At 42.9% G+C, this 27111-nt stretch overlaps 3 protein-coding genes across 4 annotated transcripts; 2 read left to right on the plus strand and 1 right to left on the minus strand.

Annotated features, from left to right (window-relative positions):
* The first annotated feature begins 2199 nt into the window (after window positions 1-2199).
* On the plus strand, window positions 2200-8119 carry LOC120688133 (ABC transporter A family member 7-like). 2 transcript variants are annotated; one of them, XM_039970340.1, is made up of 17 exons: window positions 2200-2421; window positions 2526-2605; window positions 2690-2831; window positions 2985-3113; window positions 3203-3303; window positions 3463-3621; window positions 4023-4185; window positions 4441-4566; window positions 4658-4741; window positions 4821-5149; window positions 5627-5827; window positions 6184-6293; window positions 6440-6524; window positions 7040-7168; window positions 7293-7398; window positions 7501-7589; window positions 7677-8119. In XM_039970340.1, exons 1-17 carry the CDS (start codon window positions 2334-2336, stop codon window positions 7968-7970), a joined length of 2415 nt encoding a protein of 804 aa, XP_039826274.1. In that variant the 5' UTR covers window positions 2200-2333; the 3' UTR covers window positions 7971-8119. The 2 variants fall into 2 exon arrangements, with proteins under 2 accessions (XP_039826274.1, XP_039826350.1); XM_039970416.1 differs by lacking the exon at window positions 5627-5827.
* A 1217-nt stretch (window positions 8120-9336) lies between these two features.
* On the plus strand, window positions 9337-15464 carry LOC120688261 (ABC transporter A family member 8-like). Its single transcript, XM_039970541.1, has 18 exons — window positions 9337-9492; window positions 9840-10212; window positions 10329-10411; window positions 10496-10649; window positions 10933-11046; window positions 11128-11279; window positions 11533-11691; window positions 11809-11971; window positions 12249-12374; window positions 12466-12549; window positions 12655-13019; window positions 13239-13439; window positions 13711-13820; window positions 13947-14031; window positions 14381-14509; window positions 14630-14735; window positions 14837-14925; window positions 15028-15464. Exons 1-18 carry the CDS (start codon window positions 9430-9432, stop codon window positions 15322-15324), a joined length of 2853 nt encoding a protein of 950 aa, XP_039826475.1. The 5' UTR covers window positions 9337-9429; the 3' UTR covers window positions 15325-15464.
* A 6288-nt stretch (window positions 15465-21752) lies between these two features.
* On the minus strand, window positions 21753-25628 carry LOC120688327 (probable LRR receptor-like serine/threonine-protein kinase At3g47570). Its single transcript, XM_039970643.1, has 2 exons — window positions 22437-25628; window positions 21753-22249 (listed from the first exon to the last, which is right to left on the minus strand). The coding sequence occupies exons 1-2, from the start codon at window positions 25456-25458 to the stop codon at window positions 21870-21872; spliced, it is 3402 nt and encodes a 1133-aa protein (XP_039826577.1). The 5' UTR covers window positions 25459-25628; the 3' UTR covers window positions 21753-21869.
* Window positions 25629-27111: the final 1483 nt, after the last annotated feature.

Consider the following 27111-nt stretch of genomic DNA (forward strand, 5'->3'; position numbering starts at 1 on the left):
TTTGTGTTGTCATCAATCACCAAAAAGGGGGAGATTGAAGTGCATCTAGGCCGATAGATGTAATGGTAAGTTTCGGTGATTAATGACAACCGTATGCGACTAACGTGTGTTTTGAAGGAAAAATTAATGATTAATTTAGTCTCATATGAAATGCGAAAAGAGACCCCTCAATTCGGAACAACCATGCGTGCCAAGGACTCAATTTCAAAGATTAAGGACCTCTCTAGTCTCAAGTGTCACTAGGAGATGAAGGACACTTGATTTAGATAGGGTTTATAGTTTTTAGTTCTTGACTGTACTATTAAGAGGGGTTCATGAGTTAGTAGCTTGATCAAAATTGAGTTGACCTTAGAAATCATGCACACTCGCTCTAAAACAGCCCAAGATGGTAAATAGAAGTCAACACAACACTTGGAAGAAGAAACAATCGAAGTTACATTCGAATCCAAGTCAATTCAGCTGAAAACAATGAAAAACAGCAGCACCGGTTGAACCGGTGCCCTAGCATCGGAGCATCCGATGCTTGGCGGAAGGACCGATGCCCTGTCGGTCTATCTTCTCTGGATGAAGACAGAAATCAAGTCTAGCACCGGTTGAACCGATGGTCAAAAAAATAAGCACCGGTGCAATGGAAGTTCTTTGTTCCAGAGAGCATGTTTTGGTGGACTTCAACTTCTCTTCAGCACCGGTTGAACCGACGCTTCGGAATCAAAGCACCGGGGGAGGGGCACGGGCCCCGGCTGAGAAGGTATAACGGCCAATACACCCGTGATCCTTTACTCGAGTTTTTTTTTAATATGTGTGAGGCCCGTACCAAGTGGTTGTTGCCACTCCATTATCCACCAACACTGATTATTATTATTGTTGCTAGCAGCTAGTGACAGGAATCAATATCTTTCTTAGGTCTCTCGCCAGCCAAGAGAGTGAGTAGCAGAGGTTGTCATATGGTTAATCAGGTGGCATGCTAGCACGGATCTAAGATATTTATGATTATTTAGATATGAATTTTCATAAATATGGGATGCAAGATCTTCCCCATGGCATTGTGTTGTAGGAAGAAGAGACCTCACGGGTGGAGAAAATCTTTGAACTCCTCCCCCGGCACTCATACACAATGGCACTGCAACTCTTGTGAGACTAGACCGGCCTTAGACTTGTGTTTTGGAGTATGACGGACCAGAGAATTTTTAATGTGCTCCACTGAAGAGAGTATGGAGGGAGGAATTATTACTCCTCGACCTCTGAAATTCTAGGAGTCAAGTAACGCAAAACGGAAGTCACAAAATGTCCTTCCAATTTGGATCTACACAAGAAGCAGTCGCCACGTTGTCCAAACGTCTGAGCCCACCATTCGCGGTCGAGCGCCTGCCACTGTTCGCGGCGGCGGCGGCGGCGGCGGCGGAGACGGTTCAGCGTGCGCGCCCGTGGCGATCGAGCAGGAGCCAGGAGAGTGTCTCTAGCGCGTGTTCGACGCCCGGTGTCGCCTCGACCGCGAGCCGCGCCGGCTGGCAACGTGCTGCGCGCAGTTGAAGCGACGGAGAACGCCACACGAATTGCAGAACCCCCCGCCAAACACGCCCGGCCGCCCTTCAGAACCAACGGAGCTCAGAAGGCTAGGCTGATCGACGACGTTGCCAGATTTGTCCCTGCTCAGCAGGCTGCCCTTCTCGAGGCCACGCTGAACTCCGAGGGCAGGACCGTCTTTCGACGTGCCCCATGCCCTGCCGCTGCATTGCTATTTGTCAGTGCCCTCATCTCCCTTCCAACTTCCAATTGTCGCAGACTCGCAGTAGCCTGCAAGATGACGGGGGCGGCGGACTTCCATGCCCAGGCCGATGCCCTCTTCAGGAAGAACCTCGCGATCCAGGTATCTATCTTGCAGTCTCCGTCCCCTGATCCCTCCACCGTTTCCCGATTCTTTTCGCATCGAGTCGTCTGCTGGAGATGTCTGAGATCAAGCTGATGCGCTCGATCCAACTAACAATCCGCAGAAGCGCGCGTGCAAGACGAACTGCTGCATCGTGCTGTTCCCGCTGATCGTGTGCGGGCTGCTCGGGGCGACGCAGTCGATCATCGACAGCTTCTTCACGGCGGGCGGCGACGACGAGGCCGACTGCAAGGCCTGCGCCGGCGCGCGCCTCCGCGAGGACGCCGTCGGGGGCCCGTCGTGCGCGATGGAGTGCCCGCTGCCGGCGGCCCCGCGGTGGCCCGTCGCGCTGCTGCTCCCCGGGGGGAACGAGGACGCCACCGGGGAGGACAGGGCGGCGCCGCCGCCGCCCGACGACGCCGCTAATAAAGAAGAAGAATCGCCCGAGGACCTCCTCAAGTCCCTGATGAAGCCGCCCAAGTGCAGGAGCACCGAGTCGTGCGCGGCGCCGGCCAAGTTCCTCGTCACCGGCGGCAACAAATCATTTGTAGAAAGTACATGTTCATCATGCAGATCATGGCGGATTCCTTTGTTCGATCGATTCGTTGCAAAATGTTGTCCCCCTAGCTAATTCTAAAACCTGATGATGCTCTTGCAGGTCTCACGGGCAACATGCTCCCGCCACACGCGTCGGCGAACCTGACGGCTAACATCTCCGGCCTGGCTGATTTTGCTCTGGTTGGTTGCATCATTGCTTGTTGTGTGATCGTGTCATTGTGTGGTTCTCGTCAGCTGAGCAGGTCTGATTACTTTTGCATGCAGGCAACAGATGCAAATGGGCTTGGCGCTCGTAACTATGACTCCGCATTTGGTATGGGGGCGCTTTACTTCCTTCAGAGCAAATGCACTCCCAATTCTACACTTTCATTTGAAGTTCAGAACGGTCCAGAAAAGTCCACCAAGGGTGAGGTACTTAACTCACCTAGATATACAGAGAAAGCAAATACTGTCTAAGTTTTTAAGTATGACACCATCGGTCCAGACTAGACTTTGAAAAGATCTGGTGCCATTAATAGATGAATCCTAACAGCTATTGCTAACTGAAACATCTGAACAGCTGCAAAATGCACTCAAGGATTCTTTGACTGGTGTGAGAGTTCAGAAGTCATGAACAATGAATTGTATAGAGGTTACAACGAAGACAAGACCAAGAAAAGGGTGCAGAATAATAATGCTGTTGTTTCAGGTTTTACTATTCCATTATTGGTTCCTTTTTGTCCCCAAAACTGATATTCTTATTAATCGGCTATGTAACCTGTATTCTTCTGCTTACAGCATATGATCTCACAAACTCAGACCTCAAGAAGTTCAACTTTATTGTCCAATACAATCCTGACAAACAAAACGTGCTTCGGGTTGCACGGTTAATGAATCTGGTAATAACATCTTTTTCTCAACTTGGAAGAGAACATCCAGATCATATCTCTTGTGTATCATAAGAAGCCAAGCTGTCGAATAAAGTCCAAACTTCAGTTTATACATTTCCTTCTTGTTTTACAAACTGTGGTTTTATAGAGCTTATAGCTATTTTGCAGGCCTCAAACGCATACCTTCAATTGAGGGGTAATAATACTAAGCTGCGATTTGGGTTTGTTAAAGACATGCCTAGAGATGGTCACCCTCTAAAGCCTCCTGATATGTCTTTCCTAGTGGGCAAGCTGATTTTTGTATGGATTGTGATGCTTCTATTCCCGGTAAGACCTGTTTTTACCATAGATTAGAATTACTATTTTGAAACTATTTTCTTTTCCAATATTGAAATTAAATACTTAACCAGGAGAATCGGACAATGTTAAAGTATTTTTTTACATGAAAAAACAACATAATAGAACAGACGTATCTTATTAAATATTGACTACAGCTATAGTGGAAAGAGGTCCCATTGGAGGGGGGGGGGGGAGAAGAGACCAAACTCTGATATTAATGTAATGTTATGTTATGAATATAATTTCTTGTCCTATGAGGACTCTAGGGCAAACACATATATGTTTACATGTGTGGTTAATATGCACAAAACCCCTTATACAATAGGGAAACATAAAAGAGGAAAACAGACAATTAATCATTATACTACAATAATATATTGAAATTGCAGGTCATCCTGAGCAGTTTAGTCTATGAGAAGCAGCAGAAGCTAAGGGCTATGATGAAGATGCATGGCTTAGGGGATATAGCATACTGGACTATATCCTATTGCTACTTTCTTCTCATATCGCTAATTTATATGCTCTTATTGGTTACATTTGGCTCCGTTGTAGGTAATATGACACCTTTCAGACTTGTATGGAAAAGCTCCATTAAGTTTGCTTTATTACTCCCTAAGCTAATGGTTGCACAAATTCCAAAAAAAGTTAACTGATTTAAATGTGCTTTCATTTCTCTCGTTAATAATATCTGCTTTGTCTCAGAATATCTTTCAAAACACATATCATGGTCCTTCTGTAATTGCTCTTTTTGTCTTGGGTGGAATTACTTCACTTCAGAAATTAATTTACTTGTCTTTCTATTTCCAGGTATAAAGTTATTTGCATCGAATAGCTACGTGTTACAGTTCATAATCTATTTCACTTACATGAATTTGCAAATTTCATCCGCTTTCCTTATGACATCATACTTTACTACTGTCACAACTGCTACTGGTATGCTTCTACTTGAACTTCTATATTTTTTCTTTGTTCAGATGGTTGTGACAAAGTATCTACTCTCATTACATGGAACTGCATGGTGCAGTGACAGGATATCTCTACGTAATTGGATCTGGCTTTGTAGGAGAATATTTGTTCAAGCCTTTTGTTGAAGATACCTCTGTCTCAAGTCTGTGCTCAACCTTCTTTGGCTATTAACTTTCAGAAACTTTCTAATAATTATATTGTCCATTTATCCTGTCCTTCAGGAAGCGCGATTACGCTGATGGAGTTCTTCCCGCCATTTTCTTTGTACCGCATAATCTATGAGCTCTCTCCACCCCCAGCAACGGGATTTTATTCGGACTTTTCTGGTGTACAACTGGGAGATCTGAGTAATCCGGAGAATGGAATTTTAGTCTTGCTAATAATAATGGTACTTGAGTGGGCCACATTCCTTTTCTTGACATTATACTGGGATGAATTTGGTTGCCTCCAAAATGTAATGAGAAGCCGTCAGGCTCTTCAGAAGCCATCTACACAGCCTCAAAAATGTGAAGCTTCAATTGAAATAGACAGGACTGATATTATGCGAGAGGTGCGACCAAAATCTTTATATATGTATATGTCTTGTCCTGTGAGCCATAGGGCAGAAGGGGGTTACAGACTGTGTTCACCCATATGCAGTTATTGCCCCTAAGTCAGTTATGTACTATATTAGGAAGTTACTCTTTCTAGTCTTCTAGATATGGATTACTAAAGAGTAGATTAATCTCATTTTAGTAGCTCCTTAGGGGTCAAGTAATCCCTTCTATAGAAAGGAATACAATGTTTCAATAAAGGTGCAAGCAAGTGCTAGAAGGGTCAAATTCCATCTGGTAATCCTACACAGTAACAATATGTATTTTTATGTTATGCTTAACATGATCTTTTAACATTTTACTTCCATCCTAACTGGATAAAATACATAGTTTGGTATTATTCAAATAAAGACACTGGTATTTTTTTCGAAATTGCACCTGCATGAATGTGATATGTTGAAAATAATGTAGTTTCCCCTCTTTCTTCTTTTCAGAGAGAGATAGTTGATAGATTCTTGCAACAACCAGATAATAGTTATTCCATCATAATTGACAACATTAGGAAAGTGTACCCTCCGAAAGATGGAAATGCAGAGAAAGTTGCTGTCAAAGGCTTCTCACTTGCCATCCAAAGAGGAAAATGTTTTGGACTTCTTGGTTCAAATGGTGCTGGAAAAACCTCTCTCATTAGCATGGTATGTAAGCACATTTTGTATAGTAAATTTCTTGACCTTTTTATAGTCCTTGAGAGGTAGGACATTAGTGTTATATGTTTGGCCTCTACAGTAGTATTTTTAACCTCTTGGTGATGAAAATGAAAACAATCAAATATTTCTTTTCAAAAAATATGACCAACTCTAAGAATGTAGGCATACATTTGTCTAAATAAGGGGTCAAAAGGCATCAATTTAAGACACTCATGTAGAAATAGAACTACAACCCATGATGTGCGGCAACAATTTTTTGGACAAAGCTTTCTTGTTTTTATTCAGGTGCAAATAATATTGATTTTTGATTGCTACTTCACATTACCAAATTCTCTTATCCTCAGCTGACTGGATTTACTAAACCTACATCTGGCACGGCTTATATTGATGGACTGGATATACGGAGGGACATGAGCGAAATTTATACGAGAATAGGTGTTTGTCCACAGTTCAAGTAATTGCAGATTTTCACTCATAATATTCTCCTTATTTCAATGAGATAAACCTCTTTGCAGGATTCCATACTACATTATTGTAGTACAATCTAATTTGAATATTTGTTAACTTGTGCTCACTACTCCTTTTATATTTTCCATGCAGCTTGCTGTGGGAAACACTGACTGGCCGAGAGCATTTGATGTTTTACGGCAGGCTTAAGAGATTGAATGGTGCCGCATTAATTGAGGTAACATCTAGAAACAGGTTCCTCACTACTATATTTTGGTTTGGCATTGTTAATGTCCTATACTTCCATTTTCAAGCTGAAGCACCATCCAACCATTTCTATGCATTATCTACTTATAAGATGTGTGTATTCCATTTAGATATTATTGGGTCGATCGATTTACCTTTATCAGTTTAGAAATCATCTGCATACCTCTATAATAGAGGTTTCTGGAAACGTCTGTGGTAAATCTGTGTTACCATATAATATACACTAACTTACAGTTGGTACAAAAGCTGACTAGTTTACAAATATAATTTTGAACTGCTCTCTGTTTTTCTAAGAGGAAGTTCTCATATATTCTCTCGCCTGCGCGTTCGAGAAAAAAGTTCTCATATATTCTGGTGTTACTGCTAGCCCGTTTATTAGTCCTTTTTTTTTCTTTTTTGAGAAGCTAGCAGGAACACTGCTGTATCATTTAAAAAGGTAGTCCATGTTTCTCTAAGGGGCTCAAAGCTTTCTATTTCTTTCGCCAGGCTGCAGAACAGTCTCTAAAAGTATTACGGATATTTGAGGGTGGTGTTGCTGATACTTTTGTGTCACAATACAGTGGTGGCATGAAACGTCGTCTTAGCGTTGCTATATCTCTAATCGGTGATCCTAAGGTACTTGTACTATATAGTTGTCCATGATTGATGAAACAGATAGAAAAATATTTTCTAAAATAAATATAGAAAAAGCAGGTATTTTGCCCAACTGAAGATTGTGTATTTGGAGCAAATGCTGCAGGTTGTTTACCTGGATGAACCAAGTTCAGGGTTGGATCCAGCATCAAGGAATGCCTTGTGGAATGCTATCAAGTTTGCCAAAAAGGACAGAGCCATAGTTCTCACGAGTAAGATTTCCACACATACATTTTCAGACATGAACCCACACAACATTTTTCATCTGCTTGACTGGACTTGAAATCATGAAACTTTTTTCATTCAACTTTCAGCCCATTCAATGGAAGAGGCTGAAGCTCTTTGCGACCGGATAGGAATATCCGCATATGGGCGTCTTCGCTGCACTGGAACCTCCAAGGAGGTAAACTTGTATCCCTGTCAGACTCAGTTTTCAGAAAGGAGCACTGACCAGCGGTGCTAAATATCCCCCAAAATGTTTTTCCACCAGCTGAAAGCCAAGTATGGAGGCACATTTGTGTTCACGGTGACAGCCGCGGCTGGTGAGGATGAGGCGGTGGAGCAGCTAGTCCGCTCGATCTCCCCTACGGCGAAGAGGACGTACCACATCGCGGGGACGCAGAAGTTTGAGATGCCGAAGCACGGGGTGAAGATCTCTGAAGTCTTCCGGGCCATGGAGCAGGCAAAGGGATCGCTGAACATCGTCGCCTGGGGCCTGGTTGATACAACGCTGGAAGATGTCTTCATCAAAGTTGCCAAGGAGAGTGAGAAATGCCCTGATTAGATTGGGCATTTCTTGGGGGCGTGTTTGGTTTGCTTAAATGCTTGCTTTTTCTTAGACGATCGGAAGAATCTTGCCTTGCTTTGACTACCCAGGTGTATTCAAACTAAAGTCTTACTTTGAATACCTGCAGAAGAACATGTCTTTTTTTAGATGAACATGTTTTCTTTGTAAGGAATATTGTTGGACCAAAAGTTTGGGCACCTGAAGCGCACGTTCTTGAGCTGTACCGCGCACGCACTGTGGCCCATCCGACAATGACGATAGCAATGTGCACAGGATTGGCAAGCGTGCAGCAATGGCCGACACGCTTCAACAACCCAACCGAAGATTGTTTCTCCTTCCATCTTTAGCGAAACAGATTCGGGAATGCAGTATCCTTGATTTCTTAGTTTGTTTTGATCTCGTGTAAACAGGGACGATTCTCTAGGTCACTAGGTCGACTCAAAACTCATTTAACTGAACTAGTAATGCAGATTTTGAAGCAAAGTAAATAATGGAGTGATCAGAACTGCCCTTGTGGACCAGTGTAATACTTGCATCATTGACTAATCCGTGATATAAGCCGATTATATTGGTACATGAATGACATTTAACTGAACTAATCTTGATTTCGTGCTTTGCCAGCCGGCCTTATTACCACGTGTTGTGTGATTTTGACACTTCAACTTTGCCATTTCGGTATATATGCTCATATACTAGCAAGTGCATGTATATTTACGTATATGTATCAAACCCATTTCGCCCTTGACGAATTTCAGTTGTTCATACTTGTTTTTTTTTTGCGAGTACAGTTGTGTTCATACTTGTTTCGATCATTAGGTCGCCAAACAGACATAAAATAACCCACTAAAATTAGAGCAGGGCGAGACAAATGCATTGCAAATTTGGAGCAAAGAAGTTCCACACGAATTCCCAGGGATAGAACCATCCACCTAAAAGGTGCACTTTCTTTTTAAATGATGGGGCCTACATCCATCCCAAACTCAATCGTTTGAGGCCGATTTATAAATAAATAAATGCCAAATCCTTTTCCCGGGATTGGATTCCCCGAAATTGGTGTTCTGCTCCCGTGATGGAAATGAAATGGCATCCAAATTCGATCATGGAGACTGCTAAAACTGACCACGCACAACAGCCAAACCCACCCACCCGGTAGAATCAATGCCACTGCACCCTCTCGCCTAGCTCTTGTGACGTCGTGCCGTGAGTTACCGAAACTGCCCTTGCTTCGAAGCAAAGCAAGGACGCTCTCCTGCTCTGTGCAGGAGTCGAGGGCTGCAAGGGCAACACCGTCTTTTGTACGTGGCCTGCGGCTGCTTATGTAACGCTTTGCTGCCCGCGTACAACACTACTATGCATCGGCCAGTTCACACTTCACACGCCTGCTTCCACTCCAAGTGTAGCAGGCAGCAGCGTCTCGTCTCCCCTGCAAGCAAGGGGAGAGGAGGAGCGAGCGGCCATGGGCTCTGCCAACTGCCTCGCGCAGACCAATGCGCTCTTCAGGAAGAACCTCGTGATGCAGGTGACCAGTCCTCGATCAACTCCTCTCGTCAGACAAATCTCTCTTCCTGTTTCTGGAATCTGGTGGATTCCTCTTTTGCTGGAAATTTTTTTCTTCGAGGTTTTCGCTTCTGAAGATTCAGTACGGCCTGCTGGATCCTGTGAATTTCGAGGTACTGTTGATGAATGCAGCTTCATCTGTTTTGTCCCAAGAGGCCAAGATTCGATCTTTTTACCGTGTCACATATGAAAACCCCCAAAATTCTCGTCTCACCGTGCTGCCTACAAATCTACTGCTTTTTTCACTGAACACTGATGTCACCTTGTCTGACGCTTGATTCTGACATGCTCTTCACTGCCAATCTGCAGAGGCGAAATTGCAGGGCCAACTGCTGCCTCGTCTGCTTCCCCTTCCTCATATGCTTGCTGCTCGGAGGGACGCAGCTGCTCGTGATCATAGCTTACCGCAGCTCACACAGGTCCGGGATCGACTGCGGCTACTGCGCCGCTGGCACGAAGAGTTGGATCGACAGCAAAGTTGGGGGGCTCGATTGCCCAATCCAGTGCCCCCTGCCGATCGCGCCGAAATGGCCCCCGGTGCTGCAGCTGCCGCTAGATTCAGACCTCGTGAACGAGCTCGGCTCCTTCAAGTCTACCAACCTCACGGATACGTCGATCAGAAGGGCAAAACACTCCCCGGTGAAGTTCCTTGTCACCGGAGCCAACCAGCCATTTGCAGAGAGTATGTAGTTAGTACATCTTTTTCAGTAAAATTTGGGAGTTCTTTGCTTGCAATAATGCCATTTTGGCAGTGAGTGGCAGGTTCTGAATTTCACGGTTTCTGGTCCTTGCTTGCAGGTGTCATGAGTAACATGCTCCCCAAGCATGATGATGGGTTGAAGTTTGTAGCCGACATCTCCACCTTGGCTGATTTCGTGCTGGTTGATTCCATAAATTGAGCTTAGTCTGTGTGATGCTCACTGGCTCACCCGTTGATCTAAACCTTTTTTGTAAAACTTTTTCAGGGTACATATGCAATGCGCGTTATGTCTAGTGGTGCTGATGAACTTGGTTCCGATTTTGATCACTACAGCCACCTTTTTTTCCTTCAGAGCAACTGCGCGGCGAAGTCAAAACTTTCTTTTCTAATCCAAGCAGGTCGTGGCAATTTCACCAAAGGTGAGATTCTTTATTCTTACAGGCACAGCTGCTATTTAGATAAATAAAACGATCAGCTTAATACATAGCTACTGGGACAATATGTGATTTTCTGATTTTTTTAATAAAAGGAAAACAGGATTATTGTTTAGAATTTTACCCAGATATTTTCACTCCATAAACGTTCGATGATTTGTTATAAATATGAGCAGACTTTGTACCCTTTCTCAATATGAGAAGACTAAGACCTGGTGAAATAAGATGAACGCTAACAGCTATTCTTAACTAAACCGGCCTTAAGCAGATGCAGAATGTATTGAAGGATTATTTCTTTGGCGTGAGAATTCATCAGTCATGAACAGTGAATTATACAGAGATCGTTACCAAGAGGATAAGGAAACCAATAAAATTGCTTCAGGTTTTACCATTCTTCTCCTTGTTTGCATTTGCTCCCTAATTTGACCACTTCATTGTGTAACTTACATTGTTCTGTTTACAGCATATGACCTCATGAGCTCAGACCTCAACAAATTTAACTTGGTTGTCTCATACAACTCATCATACAAGGGTGCTACTCAATTTTCACTGTCGCCGTTATCTTCACTTTCATTTTCACCAATCATGCTTCGAATTCCGCGGCTACTGAATCTGGTAAATTTTTCCTTAAATTAGAAAAATATTTCCCAGTTTAAATGTTTTGCCACAACATACTATCATTTTTCTCAACCCTCTGGTATGCTTTATATAAATGTAATAAGGAGCTACAAGAAAAAAAGTATTGCCATTTTGAATGCACTTTTAAATCAAAACCTTGTGTTATTAAATAAATTATTGTTCAAAAAATTGTTGAGCTGTTTACACAGTGTCCTAATTACTTTTATGGAGGCCCTATCTACTATTGCAGGTCTCAAATGCGTACCTTGAGTTAAGGGGCAGTCATACTAAGATGCAATTTGAGTTTGTTAAAGACATGCCTAGAGCTGCTCAACCTGAAATGACTATTGATATATCTTTCTTAGTGGGGAAGGTGGTTTTTGTATGGATGATAATGCTTCTCTTCCCGGTATGACCTTACTATATATATTATATTTAACAGCATCTAGTAGATTTGTGCTTTTCCTTCTTATATAGACATTAGCTAAACCGGAAAATCTGATGTAAACACATGTTGCTATGGCAGGTCATCCTGAGCAATTTAGTCTATGAGAAACAACAGAGGCTAAGAACTATAATGAAGATGCATGGCCTAGGAGATATGGCATATTGGACAATATCATATTGTTATTTTCTTTTTCTATCACTACTGTATATTCTCTTCTTGGTTGTTTTTGGATCATGGGCTGGTAAGATGATGATAAATTCCATATTTTAAAGAGATGTGCATCATTAATGTTCCAAATAAAAAGGGAATTCATGTTAAAGTTGTCAGGATTGCACAACGTTATTGTTACGACACAAATTTTAGTTTGATTTTGTTTTCTTCAACTAATAGCTTCTTTAGATTTTTGCCTAATTTACTTGGAAAATCTTCAAAGCATACAGCAGGGATGACTTGTGCATTTCGAATAATGGGAATTATGATTTTACTTTGCATATAATTACTCGTCTCTCTGTTGCCAGGTATAATGTTATTCAAAATGAGTGAGTTCAGGGTACAATTCCTGGTCTATTTCGCCTATATGAACTTGCAAATTTCGTTTGCTTTCCTTATGGCAACATACTTTTCTAATGTCAGAACTGCTAGTGGTATGCTTCTACTCAAGTGTTCGCATTTCTATTTTGTCATATGGTTCCAGCAAATTATCGACTCTCATTATGTGAAACTTTTTTTGTGCAGTGACTGGATATCTCTTCACAATTGGGTCTGGCTATTTAGCAGAATATTTATTCAGGCCTATTTTTGAAGATATGACCCTCTCAAGTCTGTGCCCAAACATTCCTATATTTTGGCTAAGTCTATTGTTGATATATCTTATACCCTTACTATTATTTTTAAGAAAAGATATCTTCTTTTCCTGTGTTTTAGGAAACTGGACTACACTCATGGAGTTCTTCCCACCATTTTCTTTGTACCGCATAATCTATGAGTTTTCTCCACCACCATCACCATTTTATCTTACGGACTTTTCTGGAATACAGTGGGGAGACTTGAGTGATCGCAAAAATGGAATGAAAGAAATTCTCATCATAATGGCACTTGAGTGGGCCACGTTCCTTTTGTTAACATTCTTTTTGGACGAATTCGGAACCCTCAGAAATGGAATCAGAAAAATGGTATCAGTTTGTCACTCAAGCGGGGATGGGAATTCTCAGGCTTCTCAGAAGCAGACTATTCAGCTTCAAGAATCCGAATATTCAGTTGAAATGGACAGGACAGATGTTTTGAGAGAGGTGAACCTCCATATTATCTGTAACTAGTATCCTTGTGTTTTACACAAAATCTTTTTGTTTGTATGCTTTTATGTTATGCTTGATTTTAATTTGATACTTTGAACACTATATTGACCCCTAATGCCTCAAGTCCTCCCACCAAACTTGGATGTTGTTGATGGTGTGGCTTCCACTAAAATTTTCAAATAATGATCTTTATTTCCCCCTCTTTCTTTTCAGAGGGAAATAGTTGAACAACTCTTACAAGAATCAGATAGTAGTTATTCGATCGTATGCAACAATCTTAAGAAAGTGTACCATGGAAAAGATGGAAATGCGGAGAAAATTGCTGTCACAGGGTTATCGCTTTCTATGCAACGAGGCCAGTGTTTTGGAATTCTTGGTCCAAATGGTGCTGGGAAGACCTCTCTTATTAGCATGGTAAGTATGAACAGCCTTAGATGCATAAATTGGTATTGTGTAAAGCATATTGTGCACTGCAATATCTCCTTTTTTAAAAAGCTCTGCAATATCTCCTTAGAAGGAAATATGACCAATTTAGTAGTGTTGCTATACACATTTTTAAATCAGCAAACATTATGTTTTTCTCTTTGTCCCAAAAGATTCTAACTATTGTTCATCAGTTGATGTGCATATATAATTGATTTTTCATTTCTATATCACATTTGATTAACTCCTAACCTGACAACAGTTAACTGGATTTACTAAACCTACATCTGGCACGGCTTATATTAATGGAATGGACATACGATTGGACATGGGCAAGATTTATACAGGAATTGGTGTTTGCCCACAATTTGAGTAATTCAACACCCCCCCTTTTCAACCCCTGTTTCAGATAAAAAAAACAACTTACATGATTTTGAACCAAATATTCTAGTATAGTTTAAGGTGAATAACTACTTTCTGTTGATCATCTCCATGCAGCTTGCTATGGGAAACACTGACAGGTCGAGAGCATTTGATGTTTTACGGCAGGCTTAAGAACTTGAGATGTGCAGCATTAGATAGGGTAATGTCTGCCAACAGGTTTATTTTGTGCTGGTTTAGTTTTTGACATTCTTTGGACGAAGTTGATAAATTTCACTGCCATTGCTATTCACTTCCTTCAAGATGAGGCAACATACTATCATTTCCTCATATTACTTGTTTAAAGTCGTACAGGATCTGTACATTTTAGAATTGGTCTGTCCTGAACTCACCCACACTTGGGATATCTCAATTCTGAATTTTTCAGATAGACCTATTTTCTAACCCCCCCCCCCCCCCCCCCCCCAATTCACATTGCTATAATATCAATTGCATTTATATTTATGCCTGATATATCAATTTAATCAAATCTTACTATTCCTTCCCTCTAGGCTGTAGAACAATCTCTGAAAAGTGTACGCTTATTTGATGGCGGTGTTGCTGATAAGCGTGTGGCAGAATACAGTGGTGGCATGAAGCGTCGTCTCAGTGTTGCTATATCCCTAATTGGTGATCCTGAGGTACTTGTATTTACCCACCTGACCAGAATTCAGGAAATAGAGTGCGTTTCTTGTACAGTTAGAAACATTAGTACTTTTCTGAATTCATGTAAAAGGTTATGTATTTGGAGCATTTTCTAGGTTGTTTACATGGACGAACCAAGTTCTGGATTGGATCCAGCATCAAGGAGAGCACTGTGGAATGCTGTGATGTCTGCCAAACAGAACAGGGCCATCATTCTGACAAGTACCACATTCCACCTAAATTTTCAGACACCGCTTAGCTAGTCGTAGAATTTTCATCAGCTAACGTCTTGAACTTCACATGACATGACTATACTTCCTCAGCGCATTCGATGGAAGAGGCCGAAGCTCTATGCGACATGATAGGAATCATGGTAAACGGGAGCCTTCAGTGCATTGGGAACTCAAAAGAGGTAAACCTTATACATGTCACTTGACTCTGTACTTTTTCAGACATGACCACTAATCTACATAGTAGGTGCTAAAATTTTTCCACCACAACATGGCTTCCCCAGCTGAGAGCCAAGTATGGAGGCACATATGTGCTCACCGTAACAACTGCGGCAGGCGAGGAGGAGGAGGTGGTGGAGCAGCTGGTCCGGTCACTCTGCCCTGCGGCGAACAGAGTGTACCGCATCTCGGGGACACAGAAGTTTGAGATGCCGAAGCAGGGTTTGAGGATCAGCCAAGTGTTTCAGGCCATGGAGCATGCCAAGAGCTGGCTGAACATCGCTGCCTGGGGCCTCTCTGATGCAACGCTTGAAGATGTCTTCATCAAAGTTGCCAGCGAGAGTGACATAACCTCTGTGTAGAGGTGTTATCAGGACTTGGACCGTCCATGGACTCTTTGATATGAATTTAATTTCGACTTTGTTTGAATGGATATATTTGGATACTGAATATTTGGTGTATCCAAAGGTAGCAACCTTACATGTGAAATTCTACTCAATAACTACAATGTGTCAAGTTGGTATCCACATGCATGTCCTTACCAATTTGGACAATGTAGAAATTGAAAGAAAAATTGCACATCTCAGTGGTACGCGATATATGGCCATTGACAGTGGCACGCTTATGGTGACTTCATCAATATCAAGATATGCTAATCTAGTCTCTTGGAGGTATTCGTAAATGTAGGATATGTATGTGCGTATATACTTAGTATTGCATGTATGTAAGCGTTTGTACATGTAGTGTGCTTTGTAAACAAAATATAAGAAAGTTATCATATTTTTTGAAGGAAAACAAAAAAGGTGCACGGGGGCCACGGCGCAGCCCACCTCTCACCTCTAAAAGCTAGTTAGCGGGCATTGACCTGTCGTCAATTAGCTTTTTCCGTTGGAATTCCTGTCAGCGAGAGACGGCCATAAGGAGTGTAAATTGGACCGAATGTGTTCAATGACAAAATCTAGTAATGGGCCTGCACTCATAATGGGCCAGGAGAAATTTGTGCTATAGTGTCATATCCCAGAGTGGCTAGTAGACTTGGGCCGCCTATTCTGGATTGTATGCTCTGTATGGGCTGTATCACAGGTCGCCTTGGCCCAGTTTAGACTTGTGGGTGGAGTATATAAACCCACCAAGGCCTGTGTAATGAACAACAACCGAATAACAGAATTGCCGTCTCATATCGGCCTTCCCCTGTTCTTGTTCTGTTCTTCGTCTTCCTTCCGCCATTCCCCTTCCTCTTGCTCTCTGATTCTATCCTTGGCTCGACGAGTTCGTTACAAATTGGTATTATGTTCTTGTTTTCTTCCCTCCTTGGGATCAGATCGATCTACCTTCTCCCACAACGCCCCACAAATCTCCCTTTGCTCCTAACATTTTTTCTCCCCTCAGAGTTTTTTCAAACAACTTTGTAACAAAACTAAAAAAACATCAGAAAGAACATCTTGAAATTTAGCATTGTCGTGACAAGTCAACAATAGCTAGAATAAGCCAAAGTGGCAAAAAGATATAGACTCCGACTCCGTCTTCCTGATGACGACAAGTAGAGTGGAATCGTCTACTTGGTCTATCAATCCATCATCACCATTAGTGAAAGGCCACTGGCAGGAAAATAACGGCGACCATGCTATGCAATGGTGATCTGTGCATTGTCAAGTGCGCATGTTTTGACGACGGGTTGCTGCTGGGGAAGTACACTGTCCAGCAAAGACCACGGCAGCAAACCATCTCGCTTGACTTCAAGGAAGCGACGACAGGTTCCGCTCGTGCCCGGCTAGAAAAGGAAAGCAGCCAGTGCCCATTACGATGACACGACGACACTTGATCGTTCATCATCAGATCAGTCCCGGTTTTAACAGTTGGATGATTTTTGCTATCCTGTTTTATAGTTAACGGTTGAAAATCAGATTTTTGTGATAGTTCGAGGGTGTAAACTAGATTTTTTTTCCCAATTTTTGAAGGCGCCTACTTCAGCCCCTCTTCTGGTCGTCTGTTCCGATTCTTCAGCATGAATAAGAGAGAGCCCACTAGATGTCAAAGTAACCGGTGAGTCAGGATGTAGCTGATTTCTCCCATGCCTTGTTGTCTCATAGTTAGAGAAGTTTGATTTAGGGTAGAGAAGTTTCGACCTGTTCTTCCGAAGTCAAAGTTAGAAATTGAACAAGCTCACCCTCTCTTAGAAATCATTTGCTGAGATCATAACAAGACTTTCTTTCTCGCTCATGTCATTCTCTTTCCGACATTATAGAATCTTTTCGTAGCTAACATAGCTTGAACAAGTCCACTGTCTGGAGGTTTTGGTTATTGCCTGCTATTTTCTTCATCTTCAAGCAACAGAGAGCTGATGCAGCGTCGTCCAAGAGATAGCACATCGTACCACACACATCTATTTATAGGTCCTTAGCTCCCCCACAGCAGCATCCGGATTCAACTTCAAGCAAGTGAATCGTGAGTTAGGGTGGCTCCACCATGAGAGATGTTCGGTTCCACCTTGACCTACAAGTAATCCTTGTGTTGTGCCTTCTTGTGCCAGTGTTGTTTCTGCAGGACTCTGTCACCGGCTATGGCGGTGATGAACCATTGATGTGCAATCACGGTAAGGTTTACAAAGTATCTTTATATTTCATTCATTCATATTTTTCTGATTTAGGGACCATTCGGAATAATGTGCAAATTATTATCTTGACCAAGACAAGACTGAAAAGAATTCTGATAAATTTCTGTGTTAGTGAACGGGTCATTGGTTTACAGCTTTCACATGGTCTCTCTGCATAGTCCGTAGCCTGTTTTGTGTTTTTGTGTGTGCTCTCGTTTCAAATGATATTAATTGTCATTTATATGTACATGCCAGTGAACTGCGAGGAATCAGAAATGGCTGTGCCCACCACAGTGAAGCGAGAGAGCTACCGATCGATTCCAAGAAAACTGACCAGACCTCTTCCAATTCCGACCATGTCAATTGCTGTGCAGAGAAAATTAGCAGATAAACGTAAGATGAAATTAGGTTCTCTTTTATTTTCTCCAAGGGTAGAATTATTTGCTAGACTTCTTATTAATTTCGTTAGTTGTGCTAGTTCAGTGTCCATAAATGTTCATTTTAAGTAGAGCTTTAGTTGGTTGAATACTAAACATGAACTTGGCAGATACTCCCTCTGTCTCAAATTATTAGTCATTTTGGTTTTTGTAGATACATCAATTTTGCTATGCAACTAGACATATGATATATATTTTGATGCATAGCAAAAACTATGCATGTAAAGTCAAAACGACTAATAATTTAGGAGGAGGGAATATGCTATTTTTTTCTTTGATAGGTTGGTTCTATACAGTAATTTTGGGATATAAGCCATTCATTATTACTTTTTAAGTTTAAGATTTTCATTTTCAGCTAATTGGGATGGAACACACCCGATTCCAGACTTCCAGTCAGTCCGGCAGCACATAACTAAGCAATACAGAGACCAGGCAAGTGATTAGGTCAGCGAAGTTGAAGGTGGTGTACCGTAGGCAGAGATGTACTACATTAGTTTAGTGTTTACTTTCAGTGTGCAATAATATAAGAAATTTGTGCAAAATGTCATGCTTATATATGGCAATGAAGCGAAAGCCATATACATTGTTCTCATTCTCACTAAATCTGACCTCAGGAATTTGGTAAAATTGAATGTTGTTGGGGCTTAATGTCTTCGGCGAACATTGGAAACAGGTGGGATGCAGCTGATGAGCAAGGTCACCGGGGCGACAATGGAATTAATTTTGTGTCATACTTTATAACAGAGAGTAGTAGAGCGATGACTGGTGATTGATGAGAGGAACACGATTGCTGAAATGTTGGCATAAAGACCAGGTCTTATGCAATAAAAAATGAAAATAGGCAATACATTTATCTAGTTACAAAGGAAATAAACATATCCTTATAAGGCCTGATTGGAAGAATAGTGACACCCAATCGAACTTGCACCCATTTGTAAATGCTAGAGAAATTTCGACCTCATTTCATAGGTCAACAATAAGTGAGCCCGACCACCTACCCTCTTAAAGAGAACATCAATGAGAAAAAAAAAATCTGAAAATCAGGCCTGAGAGCCTGGGACATGGATTGGGTGTGGCTAGGGATGAAAACGGATCGGATACGGACAGATATTGCTGATATCATATTTATTTTCATATTTATGTTTGAATACGAAGTCGGATACGGATAGTGTTAGTTTTTGTCGGATAAGATTGTAATGGATATCGACATTATAAAATGTAAATTTTGAGCATTCGGATACGAATCGGTTACAGATATTGAATACTCGAAAACGGATATGGACGGATAAAAACTTTTTTAGACCCGATCGAATTCGAATACGGTCGAAAAATATCCGTACCATTTGTATCATTTGCATGTGTAAGTGTGGATGTCCAGTGGGTTCCGGCCAGTATTCGTCAGATTATCGCGTCAGCCACGCCGATTCTGTCTGCCTCCTCTCCCTTCTCTAGACTCCGGTCCGGTGGAATCAAGGAGACTGTCGTCACCCTCAGGATCACGGAAGGGTTGCATACCGGCGCGGCGCGCGACCGCATCAAGGCAGTGTATCAGCGCCGTCTCGCCGGTGATGGACCGGTGGTGGCGCTGGGGAGCGAATACGCAGCGGAAGGAGCACGACGGCCTGTGACTCACGTGACCCACCACTAAGAGGTCTGTTTTCTCTTCCCTCGCTGAATCCAGTGTGCCTATAGCGCATATTCGTGTTCCCACCTTCTGGATGCAGCTGTTGTGTTCGTGCGAATGCCGCAGAGCAATCTTGCTGCCCGTCATTCTATTATGCGCTCTAACCCACCTAGCACTATGGATTTTGCATCCGTATCATGTTCATATGCCAATCTACATTGTGGTCTGAACATTGAAATTGCTGGGTTAAGTCTCGTTATAAGTCCAAGGTTTTTCTTTATTTTTGGAGGGGAACCAGGAGGAGAGTAAAGCACGGATCCGTGCTGTACATGTTAGGATCAAGAGGAAAATCACTTCTGCAATTCAGTATGACATGAAAGGTACCCTTACATAATTGAGCTGAATTATATACTAGTGTTCCACGGACATTACTAATTGGAAAATGTCCATTTTTGGCCATCTAACTATTGTTCGAGTTTGGTTTTGGCCATGCAGCTCCAAAACCGGGTATCCTTGACCATTCAACTCTCAAAACCGATCAGATTTGGCCATCCTGGTGGTTTTGGGTGTGGTTTTGCTGACATGGATGCCATATGACGGTGGAGCCCACTTGTCAGCCCTCCTCTCCTGCCTCTCTCTTTCTCCTCTCCTCTCCCTCTCCTCTCACCCTGCGCCGGCCGCCCTTCCCCGCGCGCCTCTCCAGCTCACCAGGTCGGCGGTGTTGGCCCGCGGCGGAGCTCGAGCGGTGCTGGCAGGGCAGGCCGTCGCAGCCGCCGCCCCGCACAGGGCGCCAGGGCCGCCGCGGCCGCCGCCGCCGCGCGCAGGACGCAAGCATAGCAGAGCAGGAGGCGCGAGGAGAGCTGCATGCCCATATGAAGCCGGCGCGGTCAAGGAGGAGAGCTGCAGGGAGAGCCTCACTTCGCCGGAAAAATTCGACGCCGGTGAAGCACCTTCGTCCAATTCCTTGCGTCATAAGGTCCTTTGGGTACCCATGGATCTGTCTGAGCCATTTGTTGGCCAGGGCTGTGTCGCGGTGGACCGGAACGCATGCGCCGCCGAGACCCCGAGCCACGGCCATGGGAGCCGCTGTGGAGATCTCACCTCTAGCCATCCAGGGCTGCGGCCAAGAGATGCAGCATGCTCAGGGGGTCGCCATGGTGCTGTAGGAGTAGTTAGTTTAGGTCAGGAGGGGTTGTCGTGGTGGGTTGTCGCGAGACAAGGTCCGACCACTTGCCGGCGACGGCGTTCGCCGTGAGGAGATGGAAGAATAACCACGGAGGCTGGCCAGGAGAGCTCGAGCTCCGCCGCGGGCCCGCACCGCTGGCTTGCCCTGCCCTGCTTGAGCGCCATGGCGGCAGTTGCGGCGGCCTGCCCAGCCAGCCCAGCACGTGGCGGCGGCTGCAGCGGCCTGCGCGTGGCGGCCCTGCGCGCGTAGGCGGCTGCGGCAGCTTGCCCTGCCAGCACCGCTCGAGCTCCGCCGCGAGCCAGCACCGCCGCCCTGGCGAGCTGGAGAGGCGTGCGGGGGGAGGGCGGCGGCCGGCGCAGGGTGATAGGAGAGGGAGAGGGGAAAGGAGGGATGACAGGTGGGCCCCACCGTCTTGTGGCGTCCACGTCAGCAAAACCACACCCAAAACCACTAGGATGGCCAAATCTGACCGGTTTTGAGAGTTGGATGGCCAAGGACACCCGGTTTTGGAGTTGCATGGCCAAAATCAAACTCGGGCAATAGTTGGGTGGCCAAAAATGGACTTTTTCCTTACCAATTTAGGCACCAACAAGAACAGTGACCTAAGAGCAGAACATTTTTGTCAGAGTAAATTCCTTCCTTGACACCACTAAAGTGAGTGCTTCCTTCCTTGACACCCTTTTTTTTGAACTTCCCTATTTAACATCACCTCTAAATTTTATGCCCAGGATGACACTACCATTCACTTCTATTACTCCTTCCGTCAAATATTGATTCGGACCTGTCAGTTTTATTGTGAACGGATGAAATTACCCTTAGCAGCCAAAGATAGCCAGCCGTACGTGGACACTTGGGGAAAACATTTGTATTTGCACAAAAACATTGCTTTGGATTATTTTCACATCATTTAAAAGATTTCATTATGTTGAACTTATTTGTTGTACATGACATTGGAGCAAATAATGCATCAATATATATTTGTTCTCACAAACATGAAATGAACAGATTCATGGAGCATCATCAATAAATGTTACAGATACATGCATGGCATAAATCGAGTATATTTTTTACATATCACTTATGCTGATTCCCCCACTGTAAAGCTCAGCAAACGCTTGTTTGATGTCGAGTATTGCAGCAGAAACTTGTGCCATTCCTAATCGATCTCGTGGCGATGCCATGGAGCACAAGAGGCCCAACTTTAGCATTGGGAGGACACAGCTCTGTATCATTTCTGAATTTCTACCATCTATGTCATTTTGTAGCATAGTAGGGTCTAAAATCTCAGCTATGGCACCAGGAAAATTGGTTGCCACATGTCTGTGGAGGCTCATGCCATCCTTGAATTTCTCATCAGTAGGGCATCTTCCAGTGAATATCTCTAGCAAAAGAATTCCATAGCTATATACATCACCCTTCGATGAGATTGGTCCACCCATGCCATATTCTGCATTTAATTTCAAAACGTAAACAAGGGAAACCCCACTCTGCAAACATGCTATGCATAAATATAAATGAAACGAGTGGAACCTTTTTGTCTCGAATATGCAAGCGAGCTACATATCATTGTATTAATAAGTGAAACGAGTGGAACTTGTGTCAACAAAATAGTATAGGCTCATAATTTGGATTACCTGGTGGAATATATCCAATGGTTCCTTTCAGGTTGGCCAAACTTGTAGAATTAGCAGGCACTGTAGTTGAAGTAGTACACATGAATCTCGCCAACCCAAAGTCACTGACATATGCAGTCATTTCATGATCTAATAGGACATTGCTCGGCTTCAGGTCACAATGTATTATTGGTGCTGCACATTGGTTATGGAGATAATCTAAAGCATATGCAATGTCCAGAGCTATGTTAATCCTTTCTCCCAAACTCAGGAATCTTTTCTCGTCATAACCATGGTCCTTGGCGTGCAGCCACCATTCAAGGCTCCCATTAGGCATATACTGAAAGATAAGTGCTTTAAAATCCGAGCCAGTGGGATCAACTGTAGAACATAAAGTAATGACTTTGACAAGATTCCGGTGGCGAGTGGTTCTTAATGCTTCACACTCCGAAACAAAGCTTTTGGGTGCTCCATGGTGGTTAAGGTTAAAAACCTTAATAGCGACCGGATCATCCTCAGAAAGTAAAATGCCCTTGTAAACAGCACCGAAGGATCCCAAACCAACCAAGTTTACTTGAGAGAACCCATTTGTAGCCTTTGCAATGTCTGCATACGTTATTTTCTCTATGTGCACACTGGAGTGCTGCAAACTTGGTTCCCCTTTTCTTCTCCTGACAAGAATGACAACTAGACATAACAATAAAATTAAAACTGACACTGCAATCGGGATCACTATCTCCAAAACAACAGATTTGTTTTCCCCCTTTGATCCCAATTCTGGACAAAGGGGCAGGCTTGACCCTGGAGTATTTGCACATAACCTGTGGTTTCCTTTCAGGAATACTCTGCTGGAATTGCTAAAGATACCACTTGAGGGTACTGGTCCTTCAAAATCATTTAGTGACAGATTGAGTGCCTGCAAAGAACTCAACAAGGCGAGGAACTCTGGAATTTTCCCTGACAATTTGTTTCTAGAGAGATCCATTTCCTTGATGCTTTTCAAGTTCATGAGAGATTCTGGAATATTTCCAGTGAGAAAATTCCCTTCCATGTGAAGAAATTCCAAAAGCACACACTTACCTAGAGTAGATGGAATATCACCAGTCAAACGGTTGCTGGAAATACTAATGCTTCCAAGATTGATGAGTCCGCCGATCTCCATCGGTATGGGCCCAGTAAAGAAATTGTTTGACAAATCCAAGCTTTGTGAAAGTGATGAAATATTGAAGATCTCACTTGGAATGCTTCCGTCGAAGGAATTGTGAGAGACATTCAACTTCTGTAATTGTTTCCATTGGCCTAAACTTTCAGGTATGTTCCCACTGAAGTTGTTCCCATCCAGATAAAACTCAGTTAGTTGATCAAGGTTGCCAATAGAATCCGGAACATATCCAGAAAGGTTATTTTGTGCAAAGCTTAGAACCAATAAATTGCTCAAATTTCCTATGGTAGGTGGTATACTGCCACTGAACAGGTTCAGATCCATATACAACACTTTGAGGCTCCTAAGGTTTCCTATCTCCATTGGAATTCCTCCAGTAAATTTGTTTTGATTGAGCCATAGCCACTCCAGTTGCGAGGGAAGGTTACCAATGGAACTTGGCAAACTTCCTCGCATACCATTCCCATCCAAGAATAGCCATTTTAGTTGAGAACAGTTTGCAAGGGATGAGAGAAAGCTCCAATCACCTGGTTCAAGCTGGTTGTAGGAAAGATCAAGCTCCTGTAGGTTTGGTAAGGACCCAAAGGATGGCACTGTCCCACTGAGTCCAGTTCTGACAAGATAAATCATTTCTAGTTTGGATGCATTTACAAGAGAAGCCGGAATTCCCCCACTCAATTGTGTTTTTGATAGAATCAAGCTCTGCAAATTTGGAAGCCTGTAGCCAATGTCTTGTGGCAGCCGTGCGGTGAGTGAGTTATTGGCCATTTCTAGAAATTTCAAAGAAGACATGTTGAAAATAGACTGAGGCACCGGTCCAGACAAGTTGTTGAATGTGAGAATCAGCCTCTCAAGGGAAGGGAGATTACTTAAGCTTTCTGGAATGCTTCCCACCAAGTTATTTACTGCAAGCGACAAACGAATCAAGGAGGAAAGGTTGCCTAGTGTGGCTGGTATCTCACCTGTAAGACTATTCTCGGCTAGACTTAGCTTTTCAATAGGTGCAGAAGTTCCTGTGACGGTTGGTATGGGACCAACAAAGTTGTTACTCTGGAGGTAAATGGTAGTCAGAGTGGAAGTGTTGAAGAGCGATGGGGGGATCTTCCCAGTAAGGCTATTTTGCATCAGCCTAAGCACTTGAAGAGATGAGCTATTTGCCAAGAACTCTGGTATTTCTCCTGTTAGCTGATTCGCCCCAAGATCAAGATAGACAAGAGATGGGCTGCTGCCCAGCAATGAAGGTATGTTGCCTGTGAGGGCATTGTTGGAGAGATTCAAAGTTTCTAGGTCACGAAGCAGCCCAAATCCTGTGGGAATGCTTCCTTGCAACTTATTGTTGTTGAGCGCAACTTTCTGGAGATGAATGCATTGGGTTAAGCTTTGTGGGATCTCACCTTGGAGGTTGTTTTCCCATAAGCCTAGGATCTGGAGACGGCTGCAGGAAGAAAGCGCATCTGGGATGTAGCCATCAAGAGAGTTGATGCTCAGGTTGAGGTGGATGACTTTATTCAGGCGCCCAAGCTCAGATGGGATGCTTCCATGGAATTTGTTGCTCGACAAATCAAGGCTTTCCAGGGAGCTTAGGTTTCCCAGGCATGGTGGCATTGAGCCACTAAGACCTTGAGAGCTGAGATTTAACGCGGTGACTCGGAGTGGAGTCTGTAAGCTGCATGAAACTCCGCTCCAATTGCAGAAGTTAAAGGATGTGTTGCTCCAAGAGCTTAAGACTTCAGTAGGGTCATAGGTTTGAGACTTGAAGCAGAGTAGGGCTAATCGATCTTTATCAGTATCATCACAGGTTGCTAGTGGCAAGGAACATGAACACATGAAGAAAGCAAGGAGTGGAATGAATTTTGGACAAGAAACACTTGAGCGGGTCATCCTGAACAAGGCTAAAGTTCTTTTGTGTTCAGGGAAACTTAAAGTCCAGACACACACAGCCTTGTCTTAAATACTTGCGACCGCAATAAGATGGGCCAATTCCCTCACATTCAAAAAATAAATTTTCATAGTAACTGCAGATAATTGTATGAATGAATTATTGTTTTTATTTTTGAGTTCTGAGTTGACTATAACAACTTTCTCAGTTTTCTCGCAAATTATTCCATGCTGGAACGTTGAAAAGTATTGTGAAAGACAAAATTCATTTCGAAAATTAAAATAAAAATAGAAACAGCTAAAAAACATGAAATATTTTTCCACGTACCCTGGTACCCAGGACAGGAGGCTGCCATGTAGTTTAGGTAGTTATGCATTTTTTAGTTATCATACTGTTTACAAGACCTGAACCCACAACGTCCACCCTCATGTGTGTCTTCTCTCCACTGCACCATAAACTCAACTATAACCTAATGAGTTATGGTATTTCTTTTATATTAATTTTGTAAGGAATTTCTAAACCCTAGATATCATTTCTATGAGCGGACAGACATATACATGTATATACTGAGACAATATATATTTCATATTTCTTGAATTTTTTAAATGCATTGACAATCACATACTTATACATCTATATTATTGAGTCAACACACATACAATTTAATGATTTTCTGGACTACTAAAAAATCTAAAATAAAAAATTGTCAACTACAAAGTTTTAGGTCTCATCGATCTTTATATTTCTGATATAAAGTTTACCTTTATCCGAAATCTTATGAAAAAATATGAATTTATTTGCCTAGAAATATTTTTAGGGGCGGGCCACATCGTCGGCACGAGACTATTTCTATGGGTGGGTCACATCATCACGGCATCACCCGCTACTAGAAATTATCCCTATTTACAAGCACAATTTCACCCCACGGTTCACCTCTACAAATGTTTATTTCTAGGACCAGGTGATATTACCGTCCACCCTTAAAAATCCGGACTAGGGGCGGTTCACTCTGCAGTCAACCCCTGGAAATGAATTTTCAGGTGCGGACTGGAAGCTAAAGTAGGGAACTTTTCATCCGCTGCTAAACAAAAAGGAGAAACACCTAAAATTATTTTTATAGTAGTGCTAGCATGCATATACAAATTTGGGCATGGCGCGTTGAAGGCTAAACTTTGGTGAGGCGGACTGCTGTCACATAGTTTGAATTTTTCGCCTCGCTGTAAAAAATGGCGAGTTTTATCTTTTGGAACGAGGAAAGGCAATAGATTGTTACTATGGGGTACACGCATAATAAAACACACAGGGATATTTACTCCCCCCCCCCCCCCCCCACCCACATCCGGTCCTGAAATAACTAATCTACGTGCAAACCAGAATATTTGTGAGATTTACGTAATTTAAGCATAGACATGTGCTATAACTTGTATTATATTTTTCTTCTTGTTAATTCAAATACAGAAACAAGGTGTCTATATTTACATTATTTCTTTGTTTTTGTTGTTAGAACTGTGGAGTCATCATCAACTCTAACTTCTCGTGTACGCACACGACGTCGATGTCGGCATATAATCGCGTGTTTACCAAGTTGTTGCAAACTGGCACTTGTAGTATCCGATCGAATAATTAGTAAGGTCCGGTTATTCAATTCAAACATA

The sequence above is a fragment of the Panicum virgatum genome, chromosome 1K, assembly GCF_016808335.1.
Source record: "Panicum virgatum strain AP13 chromosome 1K, P.virgatum_v5, whole genome shotgun sequence".
In the NCBI taxonomy this organism is placed as follows: Eukaryota; Viridiplantae; Streptophyta; class Magnoliopsida; order Poales; family Poaceae; genus Panicum; species Panicum virgatum.